Raw genomic sequence first — 19100 nt, 5'->3', positions numbered from 1 at the left:
CACAAAATGCTAGAGTAACTCAGTGGGACAGGTAGCATCTCTGGAGAGAATTCTTCAGACTGATGTCAAAGATAGAATGTAGTCAGAGACAGTAAAACTAGTGGGATAACTGGGAAGAGGAGAGGGAAAGCAAGGGCTATTTTAAGTGAATATATATATGTGTGTGTGTGTGTGTGTGTGTGTGTGTGTGTGTGTGTGTGTGTGTGTGTGTGTGTGTGTGTGTGTGTGTGTGTGTGTGTGTGTGTGTGTGTGTGTGTGTGTATATGTGTGTATATATGTGTATATATATGTGTGTATGTATATATATATATATATATATATATATATATACATACACACACATATATACACATATATACACACACATATATATATACACACACACATATATAGTTCAGTTTGTGTATATATACAATACAATACAAAAGTCCAGTTTGTGTATATATACAATACAATACAATACAATACAATATATCTTTATTGTCATTGTACAGGGGCACAATGAGATTGGGAATGCGCCTTCTATACGATGCAATAAATTAATTAGCTAATCAGTATAAATTTATACTGTATGTACTTGTGAGTGTGTCCTGTTGAGCCGGATGGTCACATCGCACAGTGACCTACTTGAACTTTATACTGTTTTTAAACTGTTTCTAATTTTTTTTCACTGGGTTGTATAAATTTATACTGATTAGCTAATTAATGACAATAAAGATATATTGTATTGTATTGTATTGTATTGTATTGTATTGTATTGTATATATACACAAACTCTCTCGTTTATCATATCGTTTGCAATGCACTGTGTTTCCATATTGTGTTGTGCTGCGGCGTTAGAATGTCATTGTTGTATCTGGGCCACGCGACAATGACAGCATGTTGCCTGGTGGAGGCTGGGGTGGCAGAGCCAGTGTGGGCCGAAAGGCCTCCCCGCCCCGCCCCCCTCCTCGCGTCACTACGTCGGCCGCGGGGTCAGGGGGCGGGTCACGTGGTGCGGGCAGGCAGGCAGGCAGGCAAGATGGCGGCGGAAAGCGGCGCGGCCACGGGCGGCTCCTCGCCCATCTCGGACCGCATCGGCGAGGAGGCCTTCAAGGTCTTCCTCACCGAGGTAAATGCAGCGCCGGGGCCGGGCGGGCGGACAGCGGACATGCTCCGCTCCCGGGCGGCAACCAGCCAGCCAGCGAGTCGCGAGCCCGCCAGCCACCCATCCAGCGTGCGGGCGGGCGGGCGGGCGATTGAGCTGAGCTGGTGCTGGGCCCGGCGGGGTTGGGTTGGACCTGGGGGGGCTGGTACTCTGCTGGGGCTGGGCCTGGGGGCTGGTACTCTGCTGGGGCTGGGCCTGGGGGCTGGTACTCTGGTGGGGCTGGGCCTGGGGGCTGGTACTCTGCTGGGGCTGGGCCTGGGGGCTGGTACTCTGGTGGGGCTGGGCCGGGGGCTGGTACTCTACTGGGGCTGGGCCGGGGGCTGGTACTCTACTGGGGCTGGGCCGGGGGCTGGTACTCTGCTGGGGCTGGGCCTGGGGGCTGGTACTCTGCTGGGGCTGGGCCAGGGGCTGGTACTCTGCAGGGGGCTGGTACTCTACTGGGGTTGGGGCTGGGGCTGTGCCCGGCGGGCTGGGATTGGGTTAAGCTAGGCCGGGCTGGGTTGGGGCTGGTACTCTGCTGGGGCTGGGCCTGGGGGCTGGTACTCTACTGGGGCTGGGTTGGGCTGGGGCTGGTACTCTACTGGGGCTGGGGGCTGGTACTCTACTGGGGATGGGTTGGGGTTGGGTTAGGCTAGGCTGGGTTGGGGCTGGGGCTTGGTTCGGTGTTGGATGCAGGAAAAATGTTCCCAATGTTGGGCGAGTCCAGAACCAGGGGCCACACAGTCTTAGAATAAAGGGGAGGTCATTTAAGACATAGGTGAGGATTTTTTTTTTCACCCAGAGAGTTGTGAACAGTGGAAGCCAAATCACTGGATGGATTTAAGAGAGAGTTAGATAGGGGCTAGTGGGGATATGGGGAGAAGGCAGGCACGGGGTATTGATTGGGGACGATCAGCCATGATCACAATGAATGGCGGTGCTGGCTTCAAGGGCTGAATGGCCTCCTCCTACACCTATTTTCTATGTTTCTATGGTTGGGTTTGGCCGGGCTGAACTGGGCCCGGCGGATTGGGTTGGAGTCGTGCCGGGGTGAGCAGTGTTTTTGCTGGGGCTGCGGTTGGTTTTGCTGGGTTTGGTTCGGTTGGGTTTAGCCGAGCCGGGCACAGCTGTGCCGTGCCCGGCGGAGTTGGATTGGGATGGCCAGGTCCTACGGTGGGAAAAAGTAGTGGATGCCTGGGAGAGCTCGGCCCATACCCAGTCTGTCCCCACCCGCCATCGGTCAGCAGGGGCTGCCCCTAATTGGTAAGTGGTCATCTCCTCCCTCCATGACCGGTAGACAGGAGCTGCCCCTCCGATCCTTCATTGGGTTGTGTGTCAGCCCCACCAGACATTGAACCCCGCTACCCTCAGATACCTTGTTGGGCAGCGAGGGCTGCACCCCGATTCCTGATTTGCGGGTGGGAGCTGCACCACGATCCTTCATTGGCCGGCATGGTTGCCCCCCCGCCCCCCCATGAACTCTCATTGGTGGGTGGTGGCTTCCCCCCCCGGCGCCGCTCCATGATTAGTCAGTATGATTGCCCTTCGATCCCTTATTTATTCACAAAATGCTGGAGTAACTCAGCAGGTCAGGCAGCATCTCAGGAGAGAAGGAATGGGTGACGTTTCAGTCTGAAGAAGGGTCTCGACCCGAAACGTCACCCATTCCTTCTCTCCAGAGATGCTGCCTGACCTGCTGAGTTACTCCAGCATTTTATGAATAAATACCTTTGATTTGTACCAGCATCTGCAGTTATTTTCTTATACGCCCTTCGATCCCTGATTGGCTGCTGTGGCTGCACCCCGATAGCTGTTTGGAATGTGGGAAGTGACCCCAATCTCTCATTGCTGGATTGGAACTGCCCCTCCAATCCCCGGTTTGTTAGCGAAGGCTGCACCCCTGATATTTCATTGGTGGATGAGGGTTGCACCCTGACACCTGATTGGTAGGCGGAAGTGACCCCAACCCGCCTTTAGTCGGTGGGAGCAGTTCCCTGCTCTATGATTGGTGGGTAAAAGTATCTTCCCAACCCTTTATTGGGCAGCGGCAGTGGACCCTTGACTTGTGATTGGTTGAGAAATGCAGTCCCCCCTCCCCGATCCGTGTTTGGTCAGTTAAGAGCAGCACTACACACCCCCCCCGCACCCCGTCCCACCTCGCCATCTGACGACTTGGCCAGTAAATGGGATCAAATTGGTGGTTTGTAGCTCCAAATTCCAGCATCTTGTCTGAAGAAGAGTCCCGACCCGAAACTTCACACATCCTTTTTTCTGCCTGACTGAGCTGCTGAGTTACTCCAGCACATTGTGTCTATCTTTGGCCTGATTCAATGCTGTATGACCCAATAACTCCTCTGGATTTCTGTCCAGATACCTCCCCTGGAAAGAAAATTAATGGTGGATATATATATTTTAGATTTTGTTCTTTGTGCAGTTCTGATAAAATATAGAAGGGAAAAGTGACTTTGGGAGATATGTAAAGCCTCAAATGACCTCGAGGGTAGATGTAAAAGAGTCGATGGAATAATATTGATACTCTGGAAAACTTTATTTTGCAAAAAGCATTCATGGACACAAAGTGCTAGAGTAACGGCGGGTCAGGCAGCATCTCCGGAGAACATGAATATGTGACATTTCCAGTTGGATCTTTCTTCAGACTGACCTGAAACTTCACCTAGCCATATTCTCCAGAGATGCTGCCTGACCTGCTGAGTTACTGCAGCACTTTCTGTCTCTTTGTGTAAACTGACATCTACAGTTCCTTGTCTTTAAAAAACCCCATCCACAATGAAAACCATACATGAGGACAATGGAGTGCAGAATATAGTGTTACAGCTACAGAGAAAGTGCAGTAAGAAAAAGCTCCAGGTTTGCAACAAGGTCAATTGGAGGGGGGGGGGAGGAGAGGGAGGCAGGAAAATTGTGATGACATACCTTATGTATGTTATCATTAGAGGTCCGTTCAACAGTCTAATAATGGCGGGAAAAATGCCCTTCAACTGGTGGGATGTGTTTTTGTAATTTATGCTAAGCATAAGAGGGGAGAAAAGGGAATGACCATTATGTGAGTGATCCTTGATCATGCTGGCTACTTTCCCGGGTTAATGTGAAATGTAGATCGAATTGATGATGGGGGTAGACTGGTTTGCATTAGAAGGTCAGCCCCATCCACAACTCTGCAATTTCTTGCAATCTTGGACAAAGCAGCTACTAAACAAGCTGTGATGCATCCTGATTAGATTTCTGTGGTGCATCTGTAGAAATTGCTAGGAGTAATTGGAGATGTGCCGAATTTCCTTTGTCTTCTGAGGAATGAGAGACGTTGTGCTTTCTTGGCTATAGCATCAATGGAGATGGACCAGGACAAAATGTAGGTGATCCCTACACCTAGGCTTCTGAAGCCCTCAACCATCTCCACATTGATAAAGTGTGTAGGAAGGAACTGCAGATACTGGTTTAAACCGAAGATAGACGCAAAAAGCTGGAGTTACTCAGCGGGACAGGCAGCATCTCTGGAGAGAAGGATTGGGTGACGTTTCGGGTCGAGACCCTTCTGAAGAAGAAGGTCGAGACCCTTCTGAAGAAAGGTCTCGACCCGAAACGTCACTCAATCCTTCTCTCCAGAGATACTGCCTGTCCCACTGAGTTACTCCAGCTTTTTGTGTCTATCGTCCACATTGATACTTTCTGGGGCATCTACATCAAACTGCTTCCTGAAGTCGATGACGAGCTTCTTTGCTTTGCTGACTTTGAGGGAGAGGTGTCATTATCCTGACACTGTTACTAAGCACTCTCCTGCACTCCATCTCGCCTTTCTTCAAAATCTGGCCTACTCCAGTGGTGTCCTAGGCTAACCTCATGTCAGGTTTATTGCCGCATGCACAGGTACACTGATATAATCAAAATCTGCAGCAGCATTGTAGACTCACAGACTCGGCCAAACACAGAAAAAACATAAGTTAAACATAAATCACATAAAATTCTGCTAGCGGTAACAAATAACTGCAAATATGACATTGGTGGCAAAGACAATTAGAACAAGACCAAGTCCACATTAGAGCAAGAATTGGTCCAAAGTGTTCTCGTGTCAAGGTTAGGATTAGTGTTGTTTAGTTTTGTTCAAGATCACGATAGTTGTAGGAAAGTAGCTGCCTCAAACCTGTTGGTGTGGAACTTATAAACGGAGTTGGAGCAGAATTAGGCCGCAAGTCGTGAGTGTACAGGGGCGTGTAGTAAGGGACTGAGAACGCAGCCTTGTGGAGTGCCAATGTTGAGAGGTATTGTGGAGGATGTATTGCCACTTACACTTGCTGATACCACTTACACTTGCAGCACCTAAACTGTGGAACAGCATCCCTCTCCCCATCAGAACTGCCCCCTCCATCGGCTCCTTTAAGTCCAGGCTCAAAACCTATTTCTACTCCCTAGCATGAGGTGGTGCTGTGAACTGTTTATGTATGTGTTGTTATGTTTGTGTGCCATTGTATGTTCTTTTTTTACTACCTGCACTGATTTACAGCACTTTGGTCAATGTGGGTTGTTTATAAATGTGCTATACAAATAAAATTGACTTGACTTGACTTGATAGTGGTCTATGGGTCTGGAAGTCAAGAACCCAGTTGCAATGGGGAATGCTGAATCCTAGGTCCATGAGTTTGGAATTATGGCAATGAAAGCTGAGCTGTAGTCAATGAACAGTACGCTGCCACAGGTATCCTTGCTTTTCAGGGATGCGTGTAGGGCCATCTGCTGTGGGCTTGTTGCAGCAGTGTATAGAGATGGGTTGGGGAGTCATCCCTCAAGCTGTGACTAATATTTGTTCCACTGTCAATATCACCAGAGCAGGGTATTTAGCTTTTTTTTTAGGGCTTGCTACGTGGGATAAGGTTCACTTCCCACGTTACAGCAATGATTATAGAAGCAAACAAAATGTTGGAAACACTCAGTGAGTGAGGCAGCATCAGCAAAATAGCCATTTAACATTTTAACATCAAAGACTCTTCATCAGGACCCATTAGCATTGATATTAGTGCATTCCTCTTTGGCCAAGAATTTCACTTGGATATCTTAAAGTTGTGGAGTGTGTTGTATGAGTGTAACGCATTCATCCTATATCAGATGTACATTGATGTAACAATAGCTTATATATCAGTAACTGCAACCCATACGTAAGTGTGGCAGTGTAAAAGTCCATTAACAGCCATTACTGACATTGTCTGGGAGACGTGGCTGATGAGATATGGGGAAGGCATCAGATCTCGTTCATTTATCCAGGGGGGTAATTATTAAAGCAAAGTACAGGCTTGGTAAATGGCGTAACATGAAACCAATGCAGCAAAGGATTTATTGAAGACTTCAGCTGGCTGCGCAGTTGGGTGATGAATAACATTCAATGCTTACCTTAAAACAAAATATTTTGCTGTTTAATGCATTTGCTGTCTGTGAATTGAATTAAATTTATTTATCAAGGCTGATTTAGAAAAGGGCATTTGACAGCATTGCTGTTAGATTGTGCCATTTGGATTTGAATCCATAATCTCGGTCGCAAAAGAGGCCAAGCATTTTCTTTTGCCAAATGAAAGCAAGTAATGTATCATGATCTCAACTCGTGGACGACCGCAGAGGTTATCTGAGAGCTCCACCTGTCAATAAATATCTGCTCTGGTCTCAGCAGACTGGATTGCTATTTGTGCAGCTAGTTTAGTTTAGAGATACAGTGTGCAAACAGACCTTTCGGCCCACCGTGTCCATGCCAATCACGGTTACCTGTTCACACTGGTTCTATGCTATCCCACTTTTGCATTCAAAAAACAGTACCACGAGACTTTGCTGGTGATCTTTGCAGTAGATTTGATCATCTGGCATGCGCACGGTATATGTGAATCGACTATAATTTATATGTGATCCATCAGTAGTTAATTGTTGGAGACACAAGAGACTGCTGATGGTGGAATCAAAAGCACCAAAACATGTACTGGAGGAATTCAGTGGATTGAGCTGATGCTGCTGTGTGTCCTCCTGATAGTGCAAATGTACCAAAGATAGACACAAAATCCTGGAGTAACTTAGTGGGTCAGGCAGCATCTCTGGAGAAAAGGAATCAGCGATGTTTCAGGTCGGAAAAACCTTTATTGCCTATTCCTTTTCATCAGAGATGCTGCCTGACCCGCTGAATTATTCCAGCCTTTTGTGTCTATCTTCGGTTTAAATCAGCATCTGCAGTTCCTTCCTAAACACAGTGCAAATGTATCTTTGGTTTAACCCTGGGGCAGCACGGTGGCACAGCGGTAGAATTACTGCCTTGCAGCGCCAGAGATCCTGACTACAGGTGCTGTCTGTGCGGAGTTTGTGCGTTCTCTCAGTGACCTGCGTCAGCTTTTTCTGGGAGCTCCAATTTCTTCCCACACTCCAAAGACGTACAGGTTTGTAGGCTAATTGGCTGTGGTAAAAATTGTAAATTGTTCCTCGTAGGTGTCGGGTGGTCGTGTGCGGGGATCGCTGGTTGGTGCGGAGGACCTGTTTCCGCGCTGTATCTCTAAGCTAAACTAAGTTAAACATCAAATAGTTAGTTCACTGACAGTGTGGAACTCAAACATCAGCCTAGATTATTGTGCTTTATTGTCTGGAGTGGGATTTGAACCTGCAAACTTCAGATTCACAATTGAGTGTTTGTACTGAATTATCTTATTGAATTTATCTTATTGAAACATATAAGATTATTAAGGGGTTGGACACATTAGAGGCAGGAAACATGTTCCCAATGTTGGGGGAGCCCAGAACCAGGGGCCACAGTTTAAGAATAAGGGGTAGGTCATTTAGAACGGAGATGAGGAAAAACTTTTTCAGTCAGAGAGTTGTGAATCTGTGGAATTCTCTGCCTCAGAAGGCAGTGGAGGCCAATTCTCTGAATGCATTCAAGAGAGAGCTAGATAGAGCTCTTAAGGATAGCAGAGTCAGGGGGTATGGGGAGAAGGCAGGAACGGGGTACTGATTGAGAATGATCAGCCATGATCACATTGAATGGCGGTGCTGGCTCGAAGGGCCGAATGGCCTACTCCTGCACCTATTGTCTATTACTGAGCTGCATCTGTTTCGTGGCGGAAAAGAATTGGGTTGAGATTCTGCATCAGGACTGAGAATGGAATGGAAAGATAGTCAGCATATGGAGGAGAGGGCGAGGGGTGAGACTTTACTTTAAACTTTAGAAGTGCAGTGCAGAAACGGGCCCTTCGTCCCACTGAGTCCGCACCGACCAGCAATCACTGGCACTATCCTCCACCCTAGGGACAATTTTACAACTTTACCAGAGCCAAGTAACTTTAGAACCTGTTCGTCTTTGGAGTGTGGGAGGAAACCGGAGCACACAGTCACAAACTCCGTGGAGACAGCACCCGTAGTCAGGATTGAACCCAGCTTTATCTGGCACTATAAGAGAACAACTCTACTACTGCGCCACTGAGCCACCCACTGTGGCCAGTAGGTGATGGGAGGGGTGAAAGGAGGCTGATGCCGGTTGGGGGGGGGGGGGGGGGGGGCTGGCACTGGGAGATGAGCAGCTGCATGGTAGGTGGAAGCAGGCAGACAAAGAAAGGGAAAGAAAAGGTAGATGGAGCCAGTCGGGGTGAAAGTGGAGACAGATGTTGGAGGGTGATAAGTGGTGACACAAAGGCTGTTATTGTTGGAGTCTGATAATTAAGGAAGACTATTATTGGAACCATTAGGGGAAAGGCGAATTGAATCAAGTGATGGGGAAATGTGTGGTGATAGGCGAGTGGATTTATTGTTCGTTGTTCCTTGCTATCTTTACAGAGGCTAGCCTGTATTTTTCCAACCTCTCGATGCATTCAGGGCTTTGGGGGTCAGGGTCTGTTGGAGAGACCACTCAAACAAGCGAAGGGATATCAGCTGAGGGGGCCACATGAGTGGTTGGTATAAGGATAGATTGTGAACCCGACCGAATATAATGCTAATGAATGTATAAACACTGAGAATGGTGTTCTCAGTTTTTGCACGTTTCTTGTTTTGTATATATTTTTAAATTATTCTGAATAATGTTTATTTTGGAAATGAAAACCCCAGGGTTTATTGCAAGTTTAGTCAGATACTTCAGCACATGGTGTTCAGATTTACGAATTTGGGAAAAGGGGTGAATTTCAGTTACCCGATTAGCTGTAATGTGGAGTAATGTAAGAAAATAACTGCAGATGCTGGTACAAATAGGGCGGCACAGTAGCGCAGCGGTAGAGTTGCTGCTTTACAGCGAATGCAGCGCCGGAGACTCAGGTTCGATCCTGACTACGGGTGCTGCACTGTAAGAAGTTTGTACGTTCTCCCCGTGACCTGCGTGGGTTTTCTCCGAGATCTTCGGTTTCCTCCCACACTCCAAAGACGTACAGGTATGTAGGTTAATTGGCTGGGTAAATGTAAAAATTGTCCCTAGTGGGTGTAGGATAGTGTTAATGTACGGGGATCGCTGGGCGGCATGGACTTGGAGGGCCGAAAAGGCCTGTTTCCGGCTGTATAGATATGATATGATGATGATGAAATAGAAGGTATTTATTCACAAAATCCTGGAGTAACTCAGCAGGTCAGGCAGCAACTCAGGAGAGAAGGAATGGGTGACGTTTCGGGTCGAGACCCTTCTTCAGACTGATGTCAGGGGGGCGGGACAAAGGACGGATATAGGTGGAGTCAGGAAGATAGAGGGAGAACTGGGAAGGGGGAGGGGAAGAGAGAGACAGAGGAACAATCTAAAGTTGGAGAAGTCAATGTTCATACCGCTGGGCTGCAAACTGCTCAAGCGAAATATGAGGTGCTGTTCCTCCAATTTGCGGTGGGCCTCACTATGGCACTGGATGAGGCCCATGACAGAAAGGTCAGACTGGGAGGGGGAGTTGAAGTGCTCAGCCACCGGGAGATCAGGTTGATTAAGGCGGACTGAGCGAAGGTGTTGAGCGAAACGATCGCCGAGCCTGCGTTTGGTTTAATGTGTGGTTGACCGGCGAGTGGATTTATGGTTCGTTGTTCCTTGCTATCTTTACAGAGGCTAGCCTGTAATGTGGAGGTTGTCTATAATTGGAAGCCTTAGAATAATAACTAGTTTTCCGAATAATGAGAAAGGAAACATTTTATTTTAAAACCTTGCGTTTCTTGGTGTCCCAAATCTCGAAGGCAAGTCCAACAATGAATGTAATTGTTTTCTCTTGTGAATGCTACTCTGTTACAAGAAAATTGTTGCTTTAGTGCTGTGATATTCTTGCTGTTTACACTTCATTTTCTTTTGCGGTTTGAAGAATCGTTTTCACTTCTTACTTTCTTGTGTTTTTGTTTACCGTGCAAAACTTTAATGCATCTTTCAAACATCATAATGTTTTAATCAAATTTATATTTTGTCAACATCACTTCAGTTCATTGTGTATGTATTCCTTCTTTCAAAATGGCTCGAGCTGCTTTTCTCAATTCGTTTTAAACTGTATCAATAACATTTATATTAAATAATTCACTGAAACAGCCTTGGTTTAAACAGGGTTTTTGTTTTTGCAGGTTAAGCAAATTGAAAAGAGGGACTCCGTTCTAACACCAAAACAACAAATTGAAAGGCTTACAAGACCTGGATCCACTTACATCAACCTAAACCCATTTGAAGTAAGTCATTGTAGATGTGTTTAGACATTTGACAAATACCTGTGTTCTGACATCCTGAAAGGAAAATCGATCCTCGTTCTTCAAGTTGTCTGCAATCAAGCCTATGGTGTAGAAAGGAACTGCAGATGCTGGTTAAACTGAAAATAGACACAAAATGTTGGAGTAACTTAGCAGGACAGGCAGCATCTCTGGAGGGAAGGAATGGGTGACATTTTGTGTTGAGACCCTTCTTCAGACTAGAGTCAGGGGAAAGGGAAACAAACCTATGGTCCTGTGATCTCTTAGCTCTATGCTCATTTGCCTTGGATCCCTTTCCTGCCTTTTGGGCTCTGTCTCATGCTAAGCCAGCCTCTTCTCAACCTTTGACTGAATAACTCTTTACAGCCATCGCCCTCCCCTTCTCCAGTTTACTTTCTTGCAATGACCCGTCCCTTCTGTCCCTACCCACCTGAACCAGAAACTCCAATCAACTTCCATTCACCTACTCAGAAGTTTTCCATAGAAGTTGTTCCAAGTTTTGCTTTGCAATTTCTGACATGCATTCTCCCTTAATACTTGGCATCAGCTGATCTTTGTTATTTAAGCAGTAGGGCATGCGACCCATTGAACCTGCACTATTGTTAACCATGATCCTTTACTTCAATTCTATTTATCGTATCTCTTGATTGTGTAATGTTCAAAAACCCATTGATCTTTGTTTTGAATTTCCACATCTTCTGGGACATATAAACGCTGACCCAGGGTCTAGCTTCTCAGCTGAGAAACATCTACCCTGTCTAGTTCTTTAAGAATTTTAGACATGTCAGTAATCTTCCCTCAAGATGACTTGGTTTTCTCAGAAAACCCTTCTCATTAGTCTGATGAAAAGTTGTACAGCCACACCACGGCAACCCAATCCTTCGTTAAGAGTTGGAAATGAAAATGCTGGAAAAGTAAAACACTTGGCTCATCAATGCCCTTTATAATTGCAACAAAGCTGCTAGTACTCTCTCCCCTTGTGGTAAAAGCTCATCCTCCATTTGACCTTCTAATTGCTTGCTGCACATATAAGACTAAATAATTGGAAAAATATCCTGCCTTCTCTAAATTAAATAGTTTATTACTTCCCTGTATTCTGAAAATCTCTCACTATCTTGCCCAGTTATTTAATTGTCTGATGTCCCTTTGCAGTCCCTTCGCATTCAGACATCCATCACTCTTTGCGTGCATGTAAAATAAAATACCTTGCCTCCACACATCTCCTTAAACTGTTCCCCTCTCACTTTAAAACTATAATTGTGTATAGGCGCGGCACAGTGGTGCAGCTGTAGACCTGATGCCCTACAGTGCCAGAGACCCGAGTTCGATCCTGACTACGGGCGCTGTCTGTCACGGAGTTGTACGTACTCCCCGCTTGGGTTTTCTCCGGGTGCTCCAGTTTCCTCCCACACTCCAAAGACGTGCAGGTTTGTAGGTTAATTGATTTTGGTAAAATTGTAACTTGCCCCCGGTGTTTAGGGTAGTGATAGGATCGCTGGTTGGCGTGGACACGGTGGGCCAAAGTGCACACTTCCACGCTGTATTTCTAAAGTTTAACATCTGAATAAACGTTTATTGCAGTATGTTTAATTAACACATTTTTTTGTCCCACAGGTATTGCAGGTAGATCCCGAAGCAACAGATGAAGAGCTGAAAAAGAGGTTCAGACAGGTAGAAACATCTCTGTTTGCCATGCTACAGGCTAAGATAGCAACTGATCTTAGGTACAGTCGACTCCATTTAAGTGAGTGAACAAAAAACTGAAAATTCCAAAACATTTTCTTATTTACATCCATAATGTTTTATTAACTAAATTCTGTTTTGGTTGAAAATTCTTGTTAAGTGAATACTTTTTCTGATGAAATGCGATGCATTTTACCTTGGTTAGAGCCTAGATATAATATGTTGCATGACATTTATTTCAACATTTCAAGGAAATCACATGAAAGGCTTCTCCCTGCACCACCTCCGAGCCCTGGGGCCTTTTGGTGAAGGCAGACCCATGGGCATAGGCGGCAACTGGGGCTTCAGTACGCCGTCCAGAGAGTGCATGTTTGGGATAGGAACTGTATTCAAGATTAAACTCTAATTACCAGGTAGAACAGCCTGTGGATGCCAAGATCTAGGAACAAAGTACTGCAGATGCTGGTTTATACCAAAGATAGACACAAAGTGCTGGAGTAACTCAGCGGGTCAGGCAGCATCTCTGGAGAAAAAGGATGGGTGACATTTCAGTTTGGGGCCCTTCTTCAGACTGAAAGTAGGGGGTAAAGAGACCTGGAGGGTAGGGTGGGGTGGGGGTGGGGGGCAAGTGAAGACCTGCAGGTGAGAGAAGACCACGACGAATAGGGGCTGGCCTTCCCTAGCCGACAATGGGCCCACAGGGCACCACCCTACCTGCAGTCATTTGTGGCTAGCCTTGAGCGGTCCTGGTCTTTTCTCGCCTCCTGCTCTTCACCCCCTCAACACCCTACTTTCAGTCTGAAGAAGCCTCCCGGCCTGAAACGTCACCTATCCTTTTTCTCCAGTGAATGCTGCCCGGCTCGCTGGGTTACTCCAGTACTTTGTGTCTACCTCTGCTGGAGTCAAGGTTTGCAGATGAAGACTAGCTTCTATGGGTAAGGTACACAAGGACTGCCGGTGCCTCTGGAAGCAGTATGAGTCAACACCTTGAGGAGCAAATTGGTCAGACAAGGATCCAACAGTGAAAATGTACAGAGGTTCTGTTCCAAGACAGAGCATTACTATCATTTCGCCTGTGGGAAAACCAGTTATTCACTTAACAGGAATTGACATTACTAATGTTGATTGTTGCTCTTAGTTGTAAGAAACAATACTACTTTGACATTTTCTACAATTTTTATTAATTTTACTCATGTTAAAACAGTTGGCAATGCGTTTTATTTTAATTCACTGGGGCCATATCATGCACGAAACAGAGCATTTCCTTTACCAGCCTATGAAAATCTACACCTTTTTCTCCCTAATTTTCTCCCCTCCTCAAGGTGCTGACTCATGCTGGGGTATGGTTCTCTGTACTCTGTTTCCGGCATCTCACCCAAGTGGCCATTCTTCAGCTGTGAGCCTAGACAGTGAGTATCGTCAGGCTACCTTCACCCAGCATCCATGTGTGTGTCCAGCGATCAGTAGCAAGCACTCTGGCTGATTTTCCTCTCAGCCAGTACCTGATTAGTGCGGGAGTCAGGGCTTACAGGCAGTAGAATGGGGTTAGGAGGGAGAGACAGATCAGCCATGATTGAATGGCGGAGTAGACTTGATGGGCCGAGTGGCCTAATTCTTCTCCTATCACTTATGACCCACGATGATCTCTCTCTCAAGCCATTCTGAGTCTGAATGCACTTATGATCCCCTTTAGCACCGTAATAAAAATTTCAGGAAATTTGGTACAAAACCACACACCTTATGTGGGGCTTTCTGGTCTTGCCATTCAATGCTGTCTATCTGTCAGGATCAACCCGTGGGTTAATAATTCACCTCCTGATCTGTACCTGGGGTTAGCATTTATATGCCCTGTCACAGTGGAGGTAGAATTGGTGCATATTTAGGAGCAGGTGCAGGAATTTTAGCCCTTGGCCTAGTTCTGCCAATGAAGGAGATCATGGTTGATCAGTGACTGGATTCCATTTCCCCATTTTTCATAAAATCCCTTTAATTTATTATTTTAAATGTTATCAGGTAGATTTAGAAGTATTAATTAGGTTTTTGCCGCTTTGGAACAAATTTCTTCCACTTTATTCACTTGGCTTCCTGGCTTCACTCCCGAAGGTTGTCGGCTTTAAAATGTTCCTGTCCTAGATACCACATCCATCTGTTCCAAACAAAAATCAAAATCGCCCCATTTACCTTTAATAGCTTCCTTCAATTTTTTGTGCAGTGCTGTCAAATCCCAACGTGCTTATGTAAATTCAGGGGAGTACAATCAGAGTTTTATGTAATTCTATAATGTCTTGAAATCTAGCTATCATTGGTGTTCCCTTCGATATCAATGTATCTCAAGTAGTGCCACCCAGCCTGCTTGTAGTGCTCCTGATGTGGTCTAATGGGTATCTCAATGGTATTTAACACTAGCTTTCTTGCATTGTTTTTGGCTTCATCAATTGGGAGTTGTTGCTTTTTAATGCCATTGTATTCAAATACATGAATATTTGAATGACAAGAAATAATTGGCATACAAATAAATGTATTTAAATAAAGCTTGGCATATAGGGTCATGGCAAGATGTGTAGGAAGGAACAGCAGATGCCGGGTTTAAACCGAAGCTGGACATAAAATCCTGGAGTAACTCTGCGGAACAGGCAGCATCTCTGGAGAGAAGGAATGGGCGACGTTTTGGGTTCAAACGAAGGGTCTCGACCCGAAACATCACCCATTCCTTCTCTCCAAAGCCGCTGCCTGTCCCGCTGAGTTACTCCAGCATTTTGTGTCTATCTTCGGGTCATGGCAAGACCCTGGCTTACAATGTCCTTGTTTCCTACAACCAGTTCTGCCACGTTTCTAAGCAGACCTGAGCCAAGGTTTATTTGGCATCCTTCATACAATTTATGTGGGAAGTGATTTGGAATCCTCTCAGTTTTACAATGGTCGAAGCAGGGAAAGGAAAACAAAACTTGTGTTTTAATCTTGGGGCGAAAGAAGAATAAGGAGGGTTTTTTTAAACATATTTAAGTTTTTGATAAACAAATCGAAATTGCATTTGGAATTGGAAAATAGAAAGACTTGAAAGGTGAAGAATAGAAAGGGGAAAAAAGTACACGCATTTATTTTTAAAAAAGAGTAAAGTATTTCACAAATTGATTTGTGTATTCTATGGCCGTGTGTGTAGTTCTGGTGATTTTCTTTGTGTGTTCTAAAGTTGCAATATTTGTAATTGTGCACATATCACAAGAAATCTGTCTTCATCATTCCAGCTCTCAATCTTGGTCCATCCAGACAAAAACCAAGATGACCCAGAACGAGCACAGAAGGCATTTGAAGGTAAGGAAACACGATCGCGATAGGCAGAAATGTGTAGGAAGGAACCGCAGATGCTGTTTTAAACCGAAGATAGACACAAACTTGCTGGAGTAACTCAGCAGGGTCGGCAGAGATACCTGTTCCTTTTCTCCAGAGATGCTGTCTGGCCCGCTGAGTTACTCTAGCTTTTTGTGTCTAGTCACGATAGGAGGAAGGTTGACAATAACAGTGCATTTTTCTTTGTGGAATTCTTTTGCATTTGTTTGAGGAGCCTACGCATTAAGACGATGAAACATTGGGTTTTGACGAAGGATTCTTTTCGGTTTGTAGATCAGTTGAATCAAAATATTTTGGTTCAATTCAGGATTCTCGTGCTGAATGTTTCTGGGTCAGACCGTCCACCAACCCTCATTCAACCTACACACATGGGAGTTAGGCTAGAGTCCCAGTTAACTTGGATAAGCTGGCTTGCAGTTAAATGACCAGGAAGATTCCATGTTGATGCATATTCGAGTGATCTTGATTTGAGCAAGGCTTCAAAGATAACGTTTCTGTTCTAGTCGGGGCACAGTTGGCCTTGTTGCCCCTCAGCGAGAAGATGGAGAAAGTAACCTGGGTGCCTGAAGATTGCCTGACGATTATTTATACTCAAAAATATGTGGTGGGTGCATGCTTGCAGAATAAGAAGGATTACTCTGGAAGTGTTTCATGATCTACTCAGCACACCTGGACCACAATGTCTTGATTTGTACAGGTGTCCGAGGTTATGGGGAGAAGGCAGGAGAATTGGGTTAGGAGGGAGAGAGAGATCAGCCATGATTGAATGGCCGAGTAGTGATGGGTCGAATGGCATAATTCTACTCCTATTCCTTATGAGAACCCAGAATGTTGTTCTAATTGAGCTTGGCTAATTTGATATGGTAATGCTTCAAATCTGGGACCTCATCTGCTCAGCTCAGATGCTGCCTGTCCCGCTGAGTTACTCCAGCATTTTGTGTCTATCCTCTGTGTAAACCAGCATCTACAGTTCCTTCTGACACATTTTGTCTGCTCAACTTGAAATATCATCAAGAAGTTCAGGCAACAAAAGCTTTTCACTGTACCTCGGTGACAACAGACTAAACTGAACGTCTTCTCCTCCCTCCAGCGAGGATGTGGGGTCTCAACCTGAAACGCCACCCATTCCTTCTCTCCAGGGATTTTGTGTCTATCTTCAGCTTTTTACCATGTTGCAGAGTTACCTAGTGTGGAGTCACGTCCCTCCACCCGCCCATGCTGAGCAAGATGGACTTCTACACTAGTTCCATTCACCCCAGTTTGACCCAAATGCATCTAAACCTTTCCCATCCATTTACCCGTCCAAATGTCCCTTTTAAATGTAACAGCTGTGTGGAAAAAAAGGTGCCCTTCAGATTCCTCTTAAAATTTCCCCCTCTCACCTAAATCATGCCCTGTAGTTCATGATTCCCCAACCCTGGGAGAAAGACTGTGTGCATTCACGTTCCTGAAGATGCTGGTTAACAAAAAAAGACACGAAGTGCGGGTTTTGCTCAGCAGGTCAGGCAGCATCTCTGGAGAATGTAGATGGGTGACGTTTCAGGTTCCATTCCTTCTTCAGGCGTCTCTGGTGTGAAGAGCAGTCCCGACCCAAAACATCATCTATCCATGTGTAGGAAAGAACTGCAGATGCTGGTTTACATCGAAGGAGATACAAAATGCTAGAGCAACTCAGCGGGACAGGCAGCATCTCTCGACCCGAAACGTCACCCCTTCCTTTTCTCCAGAGATGCTGCCTGACCCGCTGAGTTACTCCAGCACTTTGTGCCTTTGTTTTTCACCCTATCTACGTTGATTTTGCAATTTCTCAAGGAGAGCCAGAACTATCTTGTGTTTGGAGCACAAGGTGCAGGTGGCAAGCATAATTTATACACTCTTAACTTAAATCCTGTCTCTTTTGTTATTCCGTAGCTGTGGACAAGGCTCATAAGATGCTACTGGAACCAGAACAGAAGAAACGTGCCATTGATGTGATACAGGCAGCGAGGGAAACAATAGAACACAACGTAAGCTAGCATCGACTGCCGGCTTCGCCCTGAATGGACAATGCCATTGGTACTTTTGTTGATGTTGCAGGTTCCTCTTGATTTTGAACGTTTATTTAACGATAAAAGGATTTGTTCTTTGTGCACTCTTCACCATTGTGTCCCCCAAACATCAATGTCTCGTGTCCCCCATTTGCTTTTTTTGCGGCATACTGTGCTGATATAAACCCGAGGTTTATCATGCACATGCTAAGCTTTGAAACGTGTCGTCAGGAACATTTGAAAAGACACTCCAAAGACGTACAGGTATGTCGGTGAATTGGCTTGGTAATTGTAAAAATTGTCCCTAGTGGATGTAGGATAGTGTAATAAACGGGGATCGGATTATCCGCTGGTCAGCGCGGACCCGGTGGGCCGAAGGGCCTGTTTCCGCGCTGTATCTCTGAACTAAACTCGAGCCCCGTGGTATGGAAAGAAAAAGCTGGACATTACTACTGCTTGGAATTTACATTAAGCTCAATTTAAGTCTTTAAGGTGAAGGCACAATCATTCACTCGGAACATTATCGTGAATATTTAGCGCAGCAAAAATGGTTCTTTGCCCCTAGTAGACTATGTTGGCATAATATAGGTCAAGCTGGCAACTGTAAAGTACTTGTACAGGCATTGTGTAGGGCGGCACGGCGATACAGCGGTAGAGTTGCTGCCTTACAGCGCTTGCAGCGCCGGAGACCCGGGTTCAATCCCGACTACGGGTGCTGTACGTTCACCCCGTGACCTGCGTGGGTTTTCTCCGAGATCTTCGGTTTCCTCCCACACTCCAACGACGTGCAGGTTTGTCAGTTAATTGGCTTGGTATAAATGTAAATTGTTCCAACAGTTTGGGACATCATTAAGAAGAAAGAGAGCACTGGTGAGCTAACTAATCGCAAAGGGACTGACAGGCCAAGGAAAACCTCCACAGCTGATGACAGAAGAATTCTCTCTATATTAAAGAAAAATCCCCAAACACCTTTCCGACAGATCGGAAGCACTCTTCAGGAGCCAGGTGTGGATTTGTCAATGACACTGTCCGCAGAAGACTCCATGAACAGAAAAACAGAGGCTACACTGCAAGATGCAAACCACTGGTTAGCCGCAAAAATAGGATGGCCAGGTTACAGTTTGCCAAGAAGTACTTAAAAGAACAATCACAGTTCTGCACAAGGTCTTGTGGACAGATGAGATGAAGATTAACTTGTATCAGAGTGATGGCAAGAGCAAAGTATGGAGGAGAGATGGAATCCAAAGCATACC

The 19100-nt window shown here is 45.7% G+C and overlaps 1 protein-coding gene across 1 annotated transcript in view; it reads left to right on the top strand.

Moving 5' to 3' along the window:
• The first annotated feature begins 1004 nt into the window (after positions 1-1004).
• The window catches only part of dnajc8 (DnaJ (Hsp40) homolog, subfamily C, member 8), a 30314-nt gene continuing 12218 nt past the window's right edge, over positions 1005-19100 (top strand). Inside the window, exons 1-5 of the mRNA XM_078422992.1 lie at positions 1005-1111; positions 10670-10771; positions 12404-12460; positions 15718-15784; positions 17732-17826. Coding sequence (XP_078279118.1) covers positions 1022-1111; positions 10670-10771; positions 12404-12460; positions 15718-15784; positions 17732-17826 — 411 coding nt within the window. The 5' untranslated portion in view covers positions 1005-1021. The remainder of the gene's footprint in view (positions 1112-10669; positions 10772-12403; positions 12461-15717; positions 15785-17731; positions 17827-19100) is intronic.

Source organism: Rhinoraja longicauda, chromosome 27 (genome assembly GCF_053455715.1).
Source record: "Rhinoraja longicauda isolate Sanriku21f chromosome 27, sRhiLon1.1, whole genome shotgun sequence".
Taxonomy (NCBI): domain Eukaryota; kingdom Metazoa; phylum Chordata; class Chondrichthyes; order Rajiformes; family Arhynchobatidae; genus Rhinoraja; species Rhinoraja longicauda.
This window is presented reverse-complemented; position numbering and strand designations above follow the sequence as displayed.